Here is a 15,014-nt window from a genome sequence, read left to right as displayed (position 1 = left end):
GCCCGCGAAGGAGGGACCCGCGTCGCCCCCAACGCGCGGAGGAGGAAGAGCAGGGCCCCGCCGCCGCCGGCGCCGGTCAGGCGAGCCCGGCCGAGCCCCCTGGCGGCGGCGAGGGAGGAAGGAGGAGGAGGGGAGACCGGAAGCGGCGGGATCTGGGCGCCCGCCCCGGCCGCCTCGCGGGTGGCGGCGCGGGCGGGAGGGGGGAGGGGAGAAGGACTGAACACTCGTAGGCGATCGAGTCTCGCAATCAACCAGTTTGCAATCTTCATGAGGATTTTGATGTTCCCGGTCTTTCTCTGCCCCCAAGCTTGTAAGTATGATGTTGTCTTCCTAAAAAGCGCATCCAACCTTTTAAAAGGATCCAAGATCTCATTACTACAGACCCAAGCTTCTCTGACCGCATCTTCAAAGCCCTCTAGCTTGGTCCAGTAGAGCTCAAACCGAAAGCGCCTCTTTGCTCCAAATATGTTGCTCGTTGAAAGGTGGAGAGGTGCATGATCCGATGCACTGGTGGAGAGTGTTTGCATGACATAATCCGGGTAGGCCAACTCCCATTCAACCGAAACAAGCATTCTGTCTATTTTGGTCAAGGTCGGAGTGTTTCTCTCATTTGACCATCTGAACCTGCGCCCATGCATGTATAGCTCCTTGAGCTCATGGTCATCAACAAAGTTTAGAAATTTCAATCACATACTAGATGACAGTATCATAATGTGCGTCTCAATCCAGCCGTATCGGATTGCAGACCTGCAGCTACTCTCACCTAGTAGCAATCTTTGTGCGTTTCTGATAAAGGAGAAACACAACATTTCTTGGCAATCATGCATATAACTAAGAGAAAAGTATACTTTTCATCCTTCAACTTTTGACGAAGTCTAAATTTAGTCCTTTAACTTTAAAACCAGACAACTTGCAACCCAAACTCTTAAAACCGGACAAGTTTAGTCCCTGAGGTTGTTTCTATGCTGACTCAACCCGGTTTTGACCAGTCTCAAGTCAAACACAACGTCCACCTCATCATCATCTTCTTACTTGTGCCAGGCATTTTATCGAACATTTCGTAGGCAGCCGATGCTCGTTATCTCGTCCATCCGGACGGTCATGCTGCTCTACCCCCACATGTCCAGCAGCGCCGTCCGGAGATCCCATTGCTGGTGGCCAGGAGCATCCCGCGGGGACGGTGGCAACGGTTGGAAAGCTGGCTTGCACGGCATGGATACAGCGGTGGAACGGCGGGCCGGTCGCATACAATAGCGTGAACCATGCCGGCGTCGCGGGCGCACCCAAACCGGCCATAGAAGCTTCCCGAGCAACGTGCTAGAGCTCGACGCCCGGGTGCCTCGACTCCGCGGCCTGGCGCTTGCCCCAGCGCGTGCGTACCAACGCGGTCCCGGATGGGAGCGCCGCGAGCTCGAGGGCAAGCACCACCGGCGGCGACGAACGCGTGGTTGCACGTCAGAAGTGATGGGAGCGCGTTGTCCAGGCCCTCAGAGCATTCCGCAGACAACGTCGAGGAGGTACACCACAGGTCTATCAGTACACGCACGCCGCCGAGCTCGATGCATCCGGAGTTTGAGTATCTCGTCGTCGACCAGGCGGCGCTGGTTTCCAGAAGGGGAGCTCCAAAACAGCACGAACGTCAGCTTGGTCGCTTGCGTTGCCGGCGAGCTCCTGTCTCGTGCTGGTGCAGCCCACGGCAGTGCGCGCAGAGGTTGGCAGGCAGCCAGCGGTTGTGCCATGGAGAGGTGTACGGGGTCACCAGGGCTGTTGCGGCGGCTTGGAGCGACCAGTAGGCAGCCCCCGATGCGGCCATGGTGACGGGTGGTGGCTAGCAGGACCACCAATGGTAGGCGTGCATCCTATGTTTGATGAAATGCTCAAACAGACATAGGAAGAAGGAAGAAGAGATAGGGCCAAGTGGGAGAGAGAAATACTGCCACATGGACGAAAACCAGTCAAAACCAGCAGCAATACCGGGGCAGCTAAGAAGAGGGACTAAACTTGTCCGGTATTAAGATTTAGAGGCGCAATTTGTCCGGTTTTAAAGTTAAAGGACTAAATCTAGACTTCGACAAGAGTTAAGGGACGAAAAGTATACTTTTCTCTATAACTAATATTTTTCTTAGTTGTCTTCACTTTAATGAAACATCAACCTCCTCTCAAAAGTCTTATCAACCATTTCCCCATCAGGTCGATTATAGACAGATCCAAGTAGCTTCTCCAACCGAAGTGATCTTTTCTAGTGTGGTAAATTTTTTTCTGTCTCCAATTCTGAAGACAAAACCAATCATGTACTTATACAGAGCTTTCGCTAATGTTGGCACTCAGCGTCAAATTGTAACACCGAGTAACCTGTCATCCATGCCAGATATGTGCCACCCTCTCATGACAATCTGGGATCATACAGAACGCGAAACTATGATGTAGGACTGCATCAAAAGCAGAGTGGAGATGCCATCCAGTTGAGAATTTACTTTTCAATAATCTACTTGTTTCCCATCAGGCAGGACGAACCATCCAATGCATTGTAGGTGCACCCAGTCATGATATTGGAGAGGTTTTCAAGGATCAGATCAACAGTATGCTATCATGGGCGAGCTAATAAATTGCTCAATGATGCGAAAGAAACCTGCATGGCAGACATATTGTCCGGAGGTGTTACTCGTTCATAGCCCAGTCGGTGCCCTCACCATTGGACGGACAAAGTGAAGACATTGTCCAACTTCCATATTACAGATATATTGCTCAAGTAGCTTCTTCAACCAAAGTGATCTTTTGCAATGGTAAAAGCAGCCTTACAAATTGTAGAGTGGTAAATTTTTTATTTCGATATTACTTTGACAGGGTTTTGAAGTAATGATATCGACTCTAATGTCCATTGGGAAGGTAACGCCTAAATATCATCCAGGTGAGATGCAACAAACATTTATTAATTCATCTATTTAATAATAAAAATATTAAAGATAAATTAATAAAAAAGGGCGTATGTTGGAAGAAAATATGTACCACGCGATGCTTTCGGGCCTAGGTTTGATGTGCGCGGAGAGATGATGCATGAGCTGGACGTTTGCGTAGCACATGGAGCCGTCATTGCGCTTATAGCCGTGGCGCAGGATGAGGTCGTACAGCTTCTCCTTCTTCTCTTGGATCTGCTCCAGGACCTCCCTCCCGGCTTCTTCTTTCCCGTGCGATGAAAAGGCCTGCGGCATTTGCCTTAGTTAGGCACAGATGACGTATATTATTTTCATTAAAAAAAAGCACTGGATTACTAGGGATTGCGAGATCGGACTACCACCTGGGTGAGATTTGGGCGGCCCAAGCCGGGAGCGGCGGGGCGAGGCCGGCTGAGCGCCGGCGGTAGAACGCGGCCGCCACCGGCCAGCCTCCTTCCGGCGGTGCATCGGAGAGCCGCCATCGCCATCTTCGGTCAACGGCCCCTGCGGATCTGGTCTTGTTGGTTGTTGGTGCGGCTAGGTTCTTGGCCCTCAGGGTGGAAGCCACGGTAGGAACCGTATTATATTACTCCCTCCGTTCCTTGATATAGAGGGTGTATAGTTTTGTTGCACGAATATATGGTGTATAGAGTATTTTTTTTTGAGACAACCTCGCTAAACTTTTTTATGCCGTTACCATATGTACAGGGACGAAAATAATGTTTCCCGATTGGCCTAACCACACGTGGTGGTCAATCCCTAAAATAAGACCATACTTAGCAAGGTTGTGAGTCTCAACATCCGAGGTTCAAAAGTCGTGATTGATGATACAAGAATGAAAACTAGACATATGATCTCCTTACAACCTCGCCCTAAGGAGACACACTTCCACTTCTGATAGCATCAACTACTGTCTTGCAGTCCGAGGCCACGAAGATCCGTTGAGAGTAGGTGTCATCCGCAAGAGCTAACGCCTCCTGAGTTGCAAGTGCCTCGAGGGTAGGGACGCAACTTTAGTGACTTTATGAAGTCAAGTCTCACCATAACTTAGTCGCCTTTATCGGCCGTTCATTAAAGATCCGACGTACCAGATTGATCTATTTTTCATACTGAAAATTTTAAAGTGTTTAGAAAAAATTGAAAAAATTCAATAAATCATAAATGTTTCATTTTGTATTCTGGTAAAGTTTCAACCCATTTGAATGTATGGTTTGTGATTAAATAGCCTTTTGAGCTCAAATAAATAAAAAATATGTATTCGCAAACAATACATCCAAATGGATTGAAATTTTCACATAATACTAGACGAAACATTTATGATTTATTGAAATTTTTTCTATTTTTTCTGAACACTTTGAGAAAATTCATTCGAAATATGGATCAATCCGGTACGTCGGATCTTTAATGAACGGCTGATAGAGTGGGTTAAGTTACGGTGAGACTTGGCTTCATCAAGTCACTAGAGCTGCGTCCCGAGGGTAGGTAGGTCAACTATGCGGGGGGAGAACAAAGTTGAAGCTCCAATGAACATCCCCTCTTGGTCTTGACATATCGCCCCCACTGAGCCGAACTCCGCACTCCTTGAAACCACAGCGTCGACACCAATCTTTACGTAGCTAGGCAGTGGAGGGATCCAGTGGTTCGGTCTAGCCAAAGTAGTTCCTTGCATTGTCCCGGTAGTTCTCTGCAAAAACTGAATATCATTCAATAAGAGTTCACAAAACCGTGCGTAGACTAGGGGCTCTGGGAAATATCCTCATGTATAGCTTTTTGTCGGGAGCTCCAAACCACCCAAAGAGTGACGATCATCCTAGTAAATTCTATCTGGGAGACGGACTCGCTCATAGCAAACAACCAATCCTTGGCGCTAGGATTAGTGTTTTGACACATGTGTTCAACCATCAGCTCATCCGATAACGCCCACACGCTGCGTGACATACTACAATTAAGCAAGCTGTGTCTCAAATCATTTGCTGCTCCACACAATGCACATGAGTGTGTCAAGGTCATGTTTCTGTGGTGATGAACGTCGCCCGTTGGGAGCGACCGGAGAGCTAGCCTCCATGTAAAAACCCTCAGCTTGGAGCGAGTTTGGAGCTTCCAAATTGAGGACCACCCTTGGGTGTTAACTGTACCGTTCGATATACCCTGCCGCTCATCCAGCCACTCCTCTCTTTGGATCTTGGTTTTCATAATTAGATTATAAGTTGATCGAACAGAAAATCTCCCTTGTTCGTTATCCGCCCAAGCCCAAAAATCCGTAATTCTCCTGGTGCATAGAGGTATTTTCAGTATGCATTCATCATCAAAAGTTGTGAACGAGGTGCGCACAATATCCTCTTTCCATGAAGCCAAAGAAGCATTAATGAGCTCAACTACAAGTCCGGGAGGGTTTGCATAAATCAGAGGGAAGGGCTTCATGAGTCGATCTCTAGGGATCCAATTGTCGCACCATATATGTGTGGTCTCTCCATCGATGTCGGTGTGAAAACCGGCAGACCTCGGGGTAGGGGGTCCCAAGTTGTGGATCTTGGATTGATGGTAACATGAACAAGGGAGATGATATTTACCTAGGTTCGGGCCCTCTTGATGGAGGTAAAACCCTATGTCCTGCTTTTGTTTATATTGATGGAGATGTATTGAGTACAGAGTTGATCTACCTCGAGATCGTAAGTTGTGTTCTAACTCTAGGGCTAGGTGAGAGTAATTGTGTTCAGATCCCCTATCGACTAGCCTGGCCTCAGCTTATATAATGTACCATAGGCCTAGGATAAGAAGAGTCCTAGTCAGATACGTTGGTGGAGAGGAGTCCTTGTCTTGATCACCAAGTCTTGTAAAATCTTCCTTGTATAAGTCATGGGCTGCCCAAAGTGGCCCATTAGTGGCCATGGCGGTGCTCGTCCCGACCCACCTAGTCAGGAGACGATGTGGTGAGTACCCCCTTGTCTGGGACACCATCAGTAGCCCCCTGAGACGGTCTTCAAGTTGTGGACGCTCCTTGGTTCCTCTGAACTATTCTTCGTCTTCGGTCGCCAGTCTTGAAAACTGGTTCAACAAATCTTCCCATCTTCGATCTTGAGGATCGCCGAGGTGAATCCGAAGAGTTTACATGTCGGCTATCCGAGAGCCCCTTTAAGTTCTTGGTCTCTAGCAATGCCTTGTTATTTTTACGCCATACCTCGGGTTTCAAGTTTTTCCTACGCGGCGGTGTCCTCTTGCATCTGAGCTCCAACGCCAGACTACATCCGAGGCATCTTTTTTGCATCCGAACTCCAGCGCCAGACTGCATCCGAGGTGTCATAGATTACCTTGGTCTTGAAAAAGTTGAAGGAGTTCAGCCGAGCTTAATGGCGAAAATGCCCTCTATGGAGCCAGCCACTTGCATCCCAGGTTTACGCCAGATTGCTTCTGAGGTGGTGCACCACCTCGGCCGTGAGCTGATTTTTGTGTGGATTGGTGCAATTTATTCGCTGCCGAGATGTATAACCAGTAGCTCTCAAGGTGTGTGCCGGCCGAAAATCCGGGATGCACCTGAAGGATAAAACAAAACCGCTGATCCTAGTAGCCCTTGAGACTCAGGTTGATTCGCAAAATCGGCACGAGGAACAACTCCTAGCTCGGCAACATAGTTAGGAACGGAAACACGATGCACAATAGCTCCCGAGACGCAGGTTGGGTGTGGCCGACCAACCTGAAGATCATAATCTCCTCGAAAACCGTTTTGCGCTTTGAATTTTCTGCATTGAACCATCAATGTAGTAGCCCCTGAGACTTGGATTGAGCTATATGGCCGACCCTAGGATTGCATCTCCTCGGGAACTAGTTGAACTGTCGTGTACGTTTTAACAACGCCGAGGTGCAGGTCGGCAGGAAAGATGCCGAGCTGCGGGTCGGAAAGATTTCCCAAGCTGAACTATTACGCAGGGCACCTCAGTCAAGAGGATGTTCCGTCTCCTGAAAGAAAAACATACAAATAGGTTAAAGGTGCCATAAGTTTGGAAAACCAAACTTTTTTAGTAAAACTTTACGTCTACATTAAATCAAGTTTTTTGGTGACAATCCGAAATTGGTCTTAAAACTAGTTTGTGCTTCCGTCGTTTATTAACATGACACATCCGATCTCAAGACTTCAAGCGGGTTAGCCTTTGGCTTCAACCTTCTATCCCGAAGGCGGAGTGCTTCTCAGACCAGTTTAGCGAACTAAACTCGAACGATTTTAGAGAGAAACCAGGCTATCGATCGGGCTGTTGACCATACACTCAAGTTGAGAAAGAAGTGGTAGAAAAAGACTTTGCAACGACTTAGAAGAAAACACTTATTATAAAATGAAATTAAGAGCCCCCCAGTTAACATGGGAAAAAAGAATGTAATAAGCAAATGTTTTTAATAAACATTGTTTTTAACAAACGGCTTTTTAAAACACAAATATGATGCTTGGTCGAACTGAACAAAAATTTTAAATTTTAAAAATTGAGCATGAAAGTGACTTAGTTGGTTAATGTGCTTGATGTTGATGACGTTTTTCGGGCTTGAGGCGGGACGAGGATGCCAAACGAACTTTTGACATATTTGACATGGTGTGTAGTCCTCAACTTGACCGAGGTCCCATCCTCCAAGCCCGAGGTGACCGAGCGAGGAGCCACGTCGAGCTCGGGTGAGAAGGTGATCCGTCATTTTTTATTTTGGTGGCTGCTTGGTGGTGTCGGAGACATGTGACGGGCATTGGTATCAAGCTCAAAGATGTTCTACTGTCTTTTCAGTTCTATCATGCCGATCTTTATGTGACTTGTATTTTAATCTTTATGATATGAAGAGACACATATTACCATAAAAAAACTCTCAATTTGTTGTCCCAATCTTAGTGGTACGTTGACTTGGCATATGTTGATACCGGCCTTAATCATCTCATGCTCATTTTTTGCGATATCCAGTGCATCTATGTTATGTGTGGTCAAATGAGCAAATGGATTTATCATTTTATAACCACATGCCAACACGCTTGGGAATCTTAGAAACAGAGGCCTAAAATCACTAAAATCATAGAAAATTTGGAAGATCACATAATTTAAATTAGTGTGCACTAACCTTGGAGCATTACATTAAATAGCAGCGGCATGGGACATATCTTTTTTATTTTTTAGCTCGTGATTTTTTTTCCAAATTAGTGAGCATTTTGAAATTCGGGAACATTTTCTCAAATCCGTGATCATTTTTTGCAAACATTTTAAAAATATCTTGAATATTTTTGGTACATTTTTTAGATTCACATTTTTTAAAAAAAATTGAATAATTTTTGAATTCATGAGAATTTTTAAATCTATGATATCTTAAACACCTAGTTTTTTTTCAAAATACAAGGTTTTTTAACAAAATATTCTTGATTTTTATGAACATCAAAATGAATTTTGAACTTTTTAAAAATCCACTAGTATTTTTAAAACCCACATATTCTTTAAGAAGTACATTTTTTTCACAGTTCTAGAACATTATTTAAATTTCATGTAGCTATAAATTGACTACAAAGATGTCATGAAATCCTATAGCTATAATAGCCCTGCTATCCCATCCCAGGAAAAACCAAAGGAATCACAAAAACCAGTAAATGGATGGGCGCACGATGCACTGGGTGAATCAAGCATATTTGGCCAAATGAACTAACATGATGATTTATAGGTGTTGGCTAAATTACCTTTTTAGGGGTTGTTGGCTAATCTACTAAAAGATTAAAAAAAGGTAGCTAATTTTTTTACATATTAACTGGTAGCTAAAAGCTAAAATAAAATTATAAAAAGGAAAATGAGAAAACTATTATATGAAACCTTTGAGGCCTATAGTAGGCCCACAATGGGAGCCTGCCAGGGCTTGTCACTCGGGTATGTAAAATCGGTGTGGCCCTCTGAAGAACAGTCTGCGTTTGTTCCTGGTCGAGTTATCACAGATAATATTATTGTTGGTTATGAATGACTACACTTCATGAAGAGGAACAAAGCTCAAAAACATAAGTCATGTGCACTCAAGCTGGATATGATGAAAGCCTATGACCGTGTTGAGTGGATTTATTTGTGTGCTATTATGTTAAAACCGGGATTCACAGAGAGGTGGGTCAATATTGTGATGAGTATGGTCAGCTCTATATGTTTCTCAGTGTTATTTAATGGGCAGAAGCTTGAGGAGTTTAAACCAACTCATGGCATTCGATAGGGAGATCCAATTTCACCCTATCTATTTTTGCTGGCAGCAGAGGGCCTTTCGTGCCTTTTAAAATCTAGAGTTCAGTCATCTAGTCTCGTAGACATTAAAGTGGCTCCATCGGCACCGCCACTGAATCACTTATTGTTTGCATATGACAGCCTACTGTTTTTAAGCAAGTTTAGGAGGGGCGGAAGAAGTGTCTCTTTTGCTAGAAGCATATGATAGGGCTTCTGGTCAACGAATTAATAAGGAGAAATATGCCTTGTTTTTCAGCAAGGGTTGCCCAGAGATAGTGAGGGAACAAGTTAAATTGAAACTATTGGTACCAAATGAAAAACTCAATGAGAAGTATCTGGGTATGCCTACTGATGTAGGATCATCAAAGAACCGGGCCTTTAAAGATTTAAAGGACCGTTCATGGAGTAAGATACGTGGATGGATGGAGAAAACTATGTCAGCAGCTGGTAAGGATGTTTTGATTAAATCTGTGGCCCAGGCTATCCCGGTTTTCTCTATGTCATGTTTCAAGCTACCACGATGTTTGTGTGAGCATCTAACATCTGCAATTAGAGCATTTTGGTGGGGCAGTAATCAGGGACAAAAGAAGCCATACTGGGTGACATGGGATATTATGACTATGCCCCGTTATATGTGAGGGCTTGGTTTTAAAGACTTTGAAATTTTCAACTTGGTGTTGCTCGCAAAATAGGCATGGAGGATACTAGAGAATCTTGAGTCCTTGAGTGCTCGAGTACTGAAATCAGTGTACTTTCCAAGTGGGTCTATACTTGATGCCCAGTTGGGAAATCACTCATCACAAATTTGGCTATCTATACTTGAGGGACGGGACATAATGAAGCAAGGAATTATTATGCGCATTGCTAATGGAGCTACTACTAGCATATGGAATGAAAGCCCACCTAGAGATGGTACGTTGAGGCCACTACTTTGCTGAATTAATAACCGACCACAGTTGGTTTCAGAACTTATTTATATGTCAAACGCAAGGTGGGACATACAGCGTATTGAGGAAGTTTTTTTTGCCTTGTGATGTGTAAGTGATCTTGCAAATACCTATCTGTTTGAGAGCTATGTATGATTTCTGGTCTTGGCATTATGAAAATTCTGGAAACTTCAGTGCGCGTTCAACATATAAGATGGTGGTTGAGACTAAGAAAATAAGAGAAGAATGGCGTGAGCAAAGGACGGGTTCTTCAAACAATTCTGCAAATGAGAAAGCATGGGTTCGGCTTTGGAAGATCCATGTACCCACAAAAATAAGGGTGTTTCTATGACGCCTAGCTCGACAATCGCTGCCCACGGAAGACATCAGGATGCATGTGAAATGGCTACTAGTTGTTCCTGCTGTGTGTGTGGAATGGAAGACTCATGGAAACATAGTTTGGTTGAGTGTACGATGGCGCGCTGCGTGTGGGCTCTAGTTGATCAAGACCAGATGATAGAGAATATATAACCGAATGCTAAAAGCTGGCTATTTACCATGCTGGATCGTTTGTCTCATGATGTGTTTGTGGTGAGGATGAGAGTGACACTTTGGGCGATATGGGCAGCAAGGAGGAAGCTCATACATGAGGGAATTAATCAGAGCCTCTAAGTACTCATCTGTTCGTGACGAACTTTATTGCAGAGTTGGGTCAGATTAATCAGCGCCATGAACATTATAGTCCTGCAAGAGATGTCGAGCTAAATCCAACAGTGAAGAAGTGGATTTCTCCACCTCCGGATAAGGTGAAAGTTAATGTAGACGCGACAGTTTCTCTACATGGAAATTTTGGTACCGCAGCTACAGTTTGCAGAAGCGAACAAGGCGAGTTTTTGGGAGCTTCAGTTTTTGTTATACATGTCTTTCAGATCCATCTTCTCTTGAAGCAGTGGCTTGTCGAGAAACTCTTTCTCTAGCAGAAGAACTTGGACTACAACAGCTTCATATTGCGTGGGATTGCAAGAATCTTATTAAACACATACATGAATCATCAAGTGGTTTCTATGGTGGAGTGATCAGGGATATAAAATCATGGTGCGGTACATTTATTTCATATGTTTTTATTCATGAGTTGAAGACGTCGAACTATGAACCTTATGTACTAGCTAGTATGCACTTTCCCTAAATTGGGGCCACATGTGTGGCTGGGTCAGCCCCATGATCCGGTTGTTTTATCTGTTTTTGTGAACTTTGATCAATAAAGTAAGGGAAATGATTGAAATCACCCGGCAGATCACGCTCTTTTCGTCCGCCGTCTCGTGCACACGACACGTGTCAATGGGCTCGCACGTCTCCACCTTCCCGAAACAACTACCGGATCCAATCGTTCTCCATGATAATCCCATCTTACTCTTGCATCTCTCCTTCATCCAGACGAGGTGCTGCAGCCGCGCCACTGCCGAACACCCCAGCTGCACCGCCGCGGACGCCGGCGAGCACGCGCTCCGCCATCGTTGTCGCCGGCTGCCTCCACCACCACCATCTTTCCTCCCCCCCTCTTCTCGATTGATGGCGCCCGCTCCTACTGCTATTGGGTAATGAAGAAGATGACCTCCGCTCCCCACCGTCCACGGCAAGGCCGCCGTCCACTTCTGCAACATCACTTCTGTTGCAACAAACAAATCTGCAACATGAACTCCATTGCAAAAGAACTCTGTTGCAAAAAAAAAAACCGCAACAAGACGTTTAGTTGAAAAAAAAATCCGCAACAAGACCTCTGTTGCAAAAAAAATCCGCAATAAGACCTCTGTTGCAAAAATATTCCGCAACAAGAGCTCTGTTACGAATGTTTCTGCAACAACCTCTTTGTTGCAAAGTAGTGAAAAGACGTTCACTCGCTAAATTTGTGTCAGATCCGACGGCTCGCGAGGCGGCGGATCTTTTAAAAAGATCCGCCGGCTGACGTGTAGCAGCCCCTATAAAGTAAAGTAAAGCAGGTTTTGAAAAATATGTAAAATCGGCGTGGAGCCATTGTCTTGTTTCCTCTCCTCTTCTGTCTCGAGTCTCGATTTGCGCCGGCGGCGGAAGCAATTCATCTCCATGGCGGCGACCGCGCTCCGGACCACCTGCCAGCGGATCGGCGGCCGGGCCCTCCGGCCATGGCTGGCCCCCGCGGCGGCGCATCAGAACCAGCCCACCACCTCTCGCCTCTTTCACAGCACGGTAAGCACCCCTCCTCCCCCTCCCCCTCCCTCAACGTCCGAACGGACGGCGGCCATAGACCGGTTTCCTCCCGATTTGCCATATTTTCGCCCCTTGTTTGCTCCCATCGTAGGAACCCTAACCCTAACCCGAGTAATGTGGATTCTCCCCTGCTGGCCTGTGCATGCCGGTGACACTGTTCTATTCTGGAAGGATGCCTGGGAACAAGATGGTTTGCTGATCAGGAGTATCTCTCAGTCCAGCAATTCATGGATCCTCAGGACCATCTGCACAACTTTCACCAGCCTCTATCCTTGGAGGCTCAGGCCTTGAATTAATATCTGGAGGCTTCAGGACCTCCAAATCAAATTGAACAGTGTGCGGCTCGGGCCTTGGAGTCCTGATTATTGGATCTTATGTTGGGGGGATGTACGATACAGGCCACATAAGTATTATAGAATCTGCTTCAGGCAAATACAACCCTCCCCTGTTCTGACTAGCATATGGAAATCCAAGTGCATCATGAAACACAAGGTTTTCACTTGGTTATGGCTCATGGATAGACTGAACACTAGGAATATGCTTAAGAGGAGGCGCTTTGATATTTGAGAGTATCTTTCTTGCCTGCTGTGTGATGATGACGTCGAAGAAACCACCATACACCTATTCTTTGCTTGCACATTCAGTGCTTCTTGTTGGAATACCATTCATATTCATATTACCTGGGATACCACAAAGGGATCTACCTGAGATGATGAGCAATACTGCTACTACCTGGCCGCATAAATTGTTCAAAGAAATTGTGTACCTGGCTGCCTGGAATATCTGGAAGCAAAGAAACTAGAAACACTTTGATGGTGTGACTCCTACATTGGAAGGGCGGGCTGCTATGATTAAGGAGGATTTAAATCAACTTAAGTTCAGGGTCTCCCCTGATCTATCTGACTTCCTAACCTCCTGTGTAAATTCCATTGTACTCTGCATGTTTAATTAGCAACCTAGCTTTTCCTTCTCGTTTACCAAATGCTACAATCTGAATCTGAAAGAAAGGCATAATAATCCTGGGTTCATAAAATTCGCTTGATATGCTGCTGGTCTTAATTTACTTGCATCCTTGACTGAATTTAGCTGGGTGCTAGTGCATGCTGTCAGACTCAAGTGCTGAATGACATTATTGTTGCATTGTTTGCCAATTGATTGATTGCACGCCTCTTGGAATTTTTTTTGAGTGCTACTGCTGTCATAAAGCATATATACCTGCTCTACTTCTGAGATAAACTTCGATATTGATCTGTTCCTGATTTGGGTTAATGCGGTTTCTCCCTGTCTTGCTCTGTCAATAACAATGCAGAAGGCGGCCGCAACTCACTCAGCTGAGATCCAGCAGGTCAAAGAGGAGCTCTACTGCATGATGTCCGAAAACAGGGACAAGATAGGAAATCAGAAGGGCCTGATCAAGCACCTCTCATCCCATGTGGAGCCTAAACCCGAGGACCCTGTCTGGTATGATCTTGAGCCCGGTATTGTTCTATATGCCTGTTACAGTCTTGGTTTACAAGGGCTCTGATCTCTCTTGTACTGCCCTGCAGGCGCTTCTATCGCAGGGCAAAATGGTACCATTTAGTCATGATGTATAGCCCAGCATTCCTTTATGGCTACATGTCTATGTTGGATGTGCCTGATGGCAAGAAGGAGATGACACCAGCTGAGAAGGATGATTTTAACAAGAGGATGGCCGCGTTGATGCCCAATGTGGAACTTTGAGGGCAGCTAGTTGCATAGTGACTAACCCCAGCACTTTATGTAGTTGCCATCTTGCCATTGCTCTGTTTGGACACTGCGGCTTTGTTAGACTAAATTATCTGTCATGTTCAGTGCGATTATACGTTATGGTAAGGCTGAACTAGCTGTGATGCTTGGTGAAAAGTGCTATCTTAAAAGTTAAGACTGAGTTATCAGTGAGAATATTGGCTCAAGTGGTATGGTACTATGTTGATGTTATTTGGGTCTCCCTTGGCAAGTTAGTTGATTGGTTCTTTGTTTGTTTAAGTATGTGTGAGCTCTTTGCTCACACTGTATTTCGTTTGTCTGATGCATAGCTGAAAACGTGCTTGTGTGGAAAGGGTGATGACTATTTGGCTACTCTGCTGTGTTCTGTAACAAGTAAGGCATGATTGCTCTCTAACTGCCCCAGTGTGTCAAGATAATTCAGTTTTTGTGACTTAGCAGTACAGTTTCATGTAGCATTAATCTTTCGAGGGAATGAAGATCAGGAGTGTTACAAGATGCCTGCATGTAACTTTAAATCCAGTCACAGCCATGTAATGTATGAACCAATATTGATTGAATGATGATACTCTTTTCTGACCTCTTGTATGATCATTCTAGTCTAGCAAGCCAACATTGATTTCTTACAGCCATCAAAAGGAATCATTAGATACACCCACCAGGTTATTCAAATGCTCATCTTAGCCTGCTATGGTTGTAACTGTCTTTAGTGCCATCTCCAATGGTGTTGCATATCTATGCTCTACCCAAGCATCATCTTCGAAAAATCCATATCTTTTCCTCAGCCCATAGAGAGCAAAGCCGATGAGTATCTTCACGAGTACAATGACAAGCAAAACTGGGAGTTCGTTTAGTCTTGATGTCTTCACAATAACACTCTTAATCTTCTAGTACTACTACATTTCAGGCCTTGGATATTTTAGCTGTCAGCTGGGACATAGTGAAAGTATGATACT

The 15,014-nt window shown here is 45.1% G+C and overlaps 2 protein-coding genes across 3 annotated transcripts in view; one reads left to right on the top strand and one right to left on the bottom strand.

The window, feature by feature from the left end:
• Window positions 1-3,517, bottom strand: part of LOC123070740 (uncharacterized) — a 17,283-nt gene extending 13,766 nt beyond the window's left edge. Inside the window, exons 1-2 of the mRNA XM_044494059.1 lie at window positions 3,296-3,517; window positions 3,007-3,200 (exon numbers count right to left, since the gene is read on the bottom strand). Coding sequence (XP_044349994.1) covers window positions 3,007-3,200; window positions 3,296-3,421 — 320 coding nt within the window. The 5' untranslated portion in view covers window positions 3,422-3,517. The remainder of the gene's footprint in view (window positions 1-3,006; window positions 3,201-3,295) is intronic.
• Window positions 3,518-12,062: 8,545 nt separating this feature from the next.
• On the top strand, window positions 12,063-14,319 carry LOC123183293 (uncharacterized). Of its 2 annotated transcripts, none has more exons than XM_044596082.1 (3): window positions 12,063-12,291; window positions 13,625-13,773; window positions 13,860-14,319. In XM_044596082.1, the coding sequence occupies exons 1-3, from the start codon at window positions 12,169-12,171 to the stop codon at window positions 14,032-14,034; spliced, it is 447 nt and encodes a 148-aa protein (XP_044452017.1). In that variant the 5' UTR covers window positions 12,063-12,168; the 3' UTR covers window positions 14,035-14,319. The 2 variants fall into 2 exon arrangements, with proteins under 2 accessions (XP_044452017.1, XP_044452007.1); XM_044596072.1 differs by having other exon boundaries at window positions 13,622-13,773.
• The last annotated feature ends 695 nt before the right edge of the window (window positions 14,320-15,014 follow it).

The sequence above is a fragment of the Triticum aestivum genome, chromosome 1A (assembly GCF_018294505.1).
Source record: "Triticum aestivum cultivar Chinese Spring chromosome 1A, IWGSC CS RefSeq v2.1, whole genome shotgun sequence".
Lineage (NCBI taxonomy): Eukaryota > Viridiplantae > Streptophyta > Magnoliopsida > Poales > Poaceae > Triticum > Triticum aestivum.
Note: the sequence above shows the minus strand (reverse complement) of the source record. Positions and strands in the feature narration are given on the sequence as shown.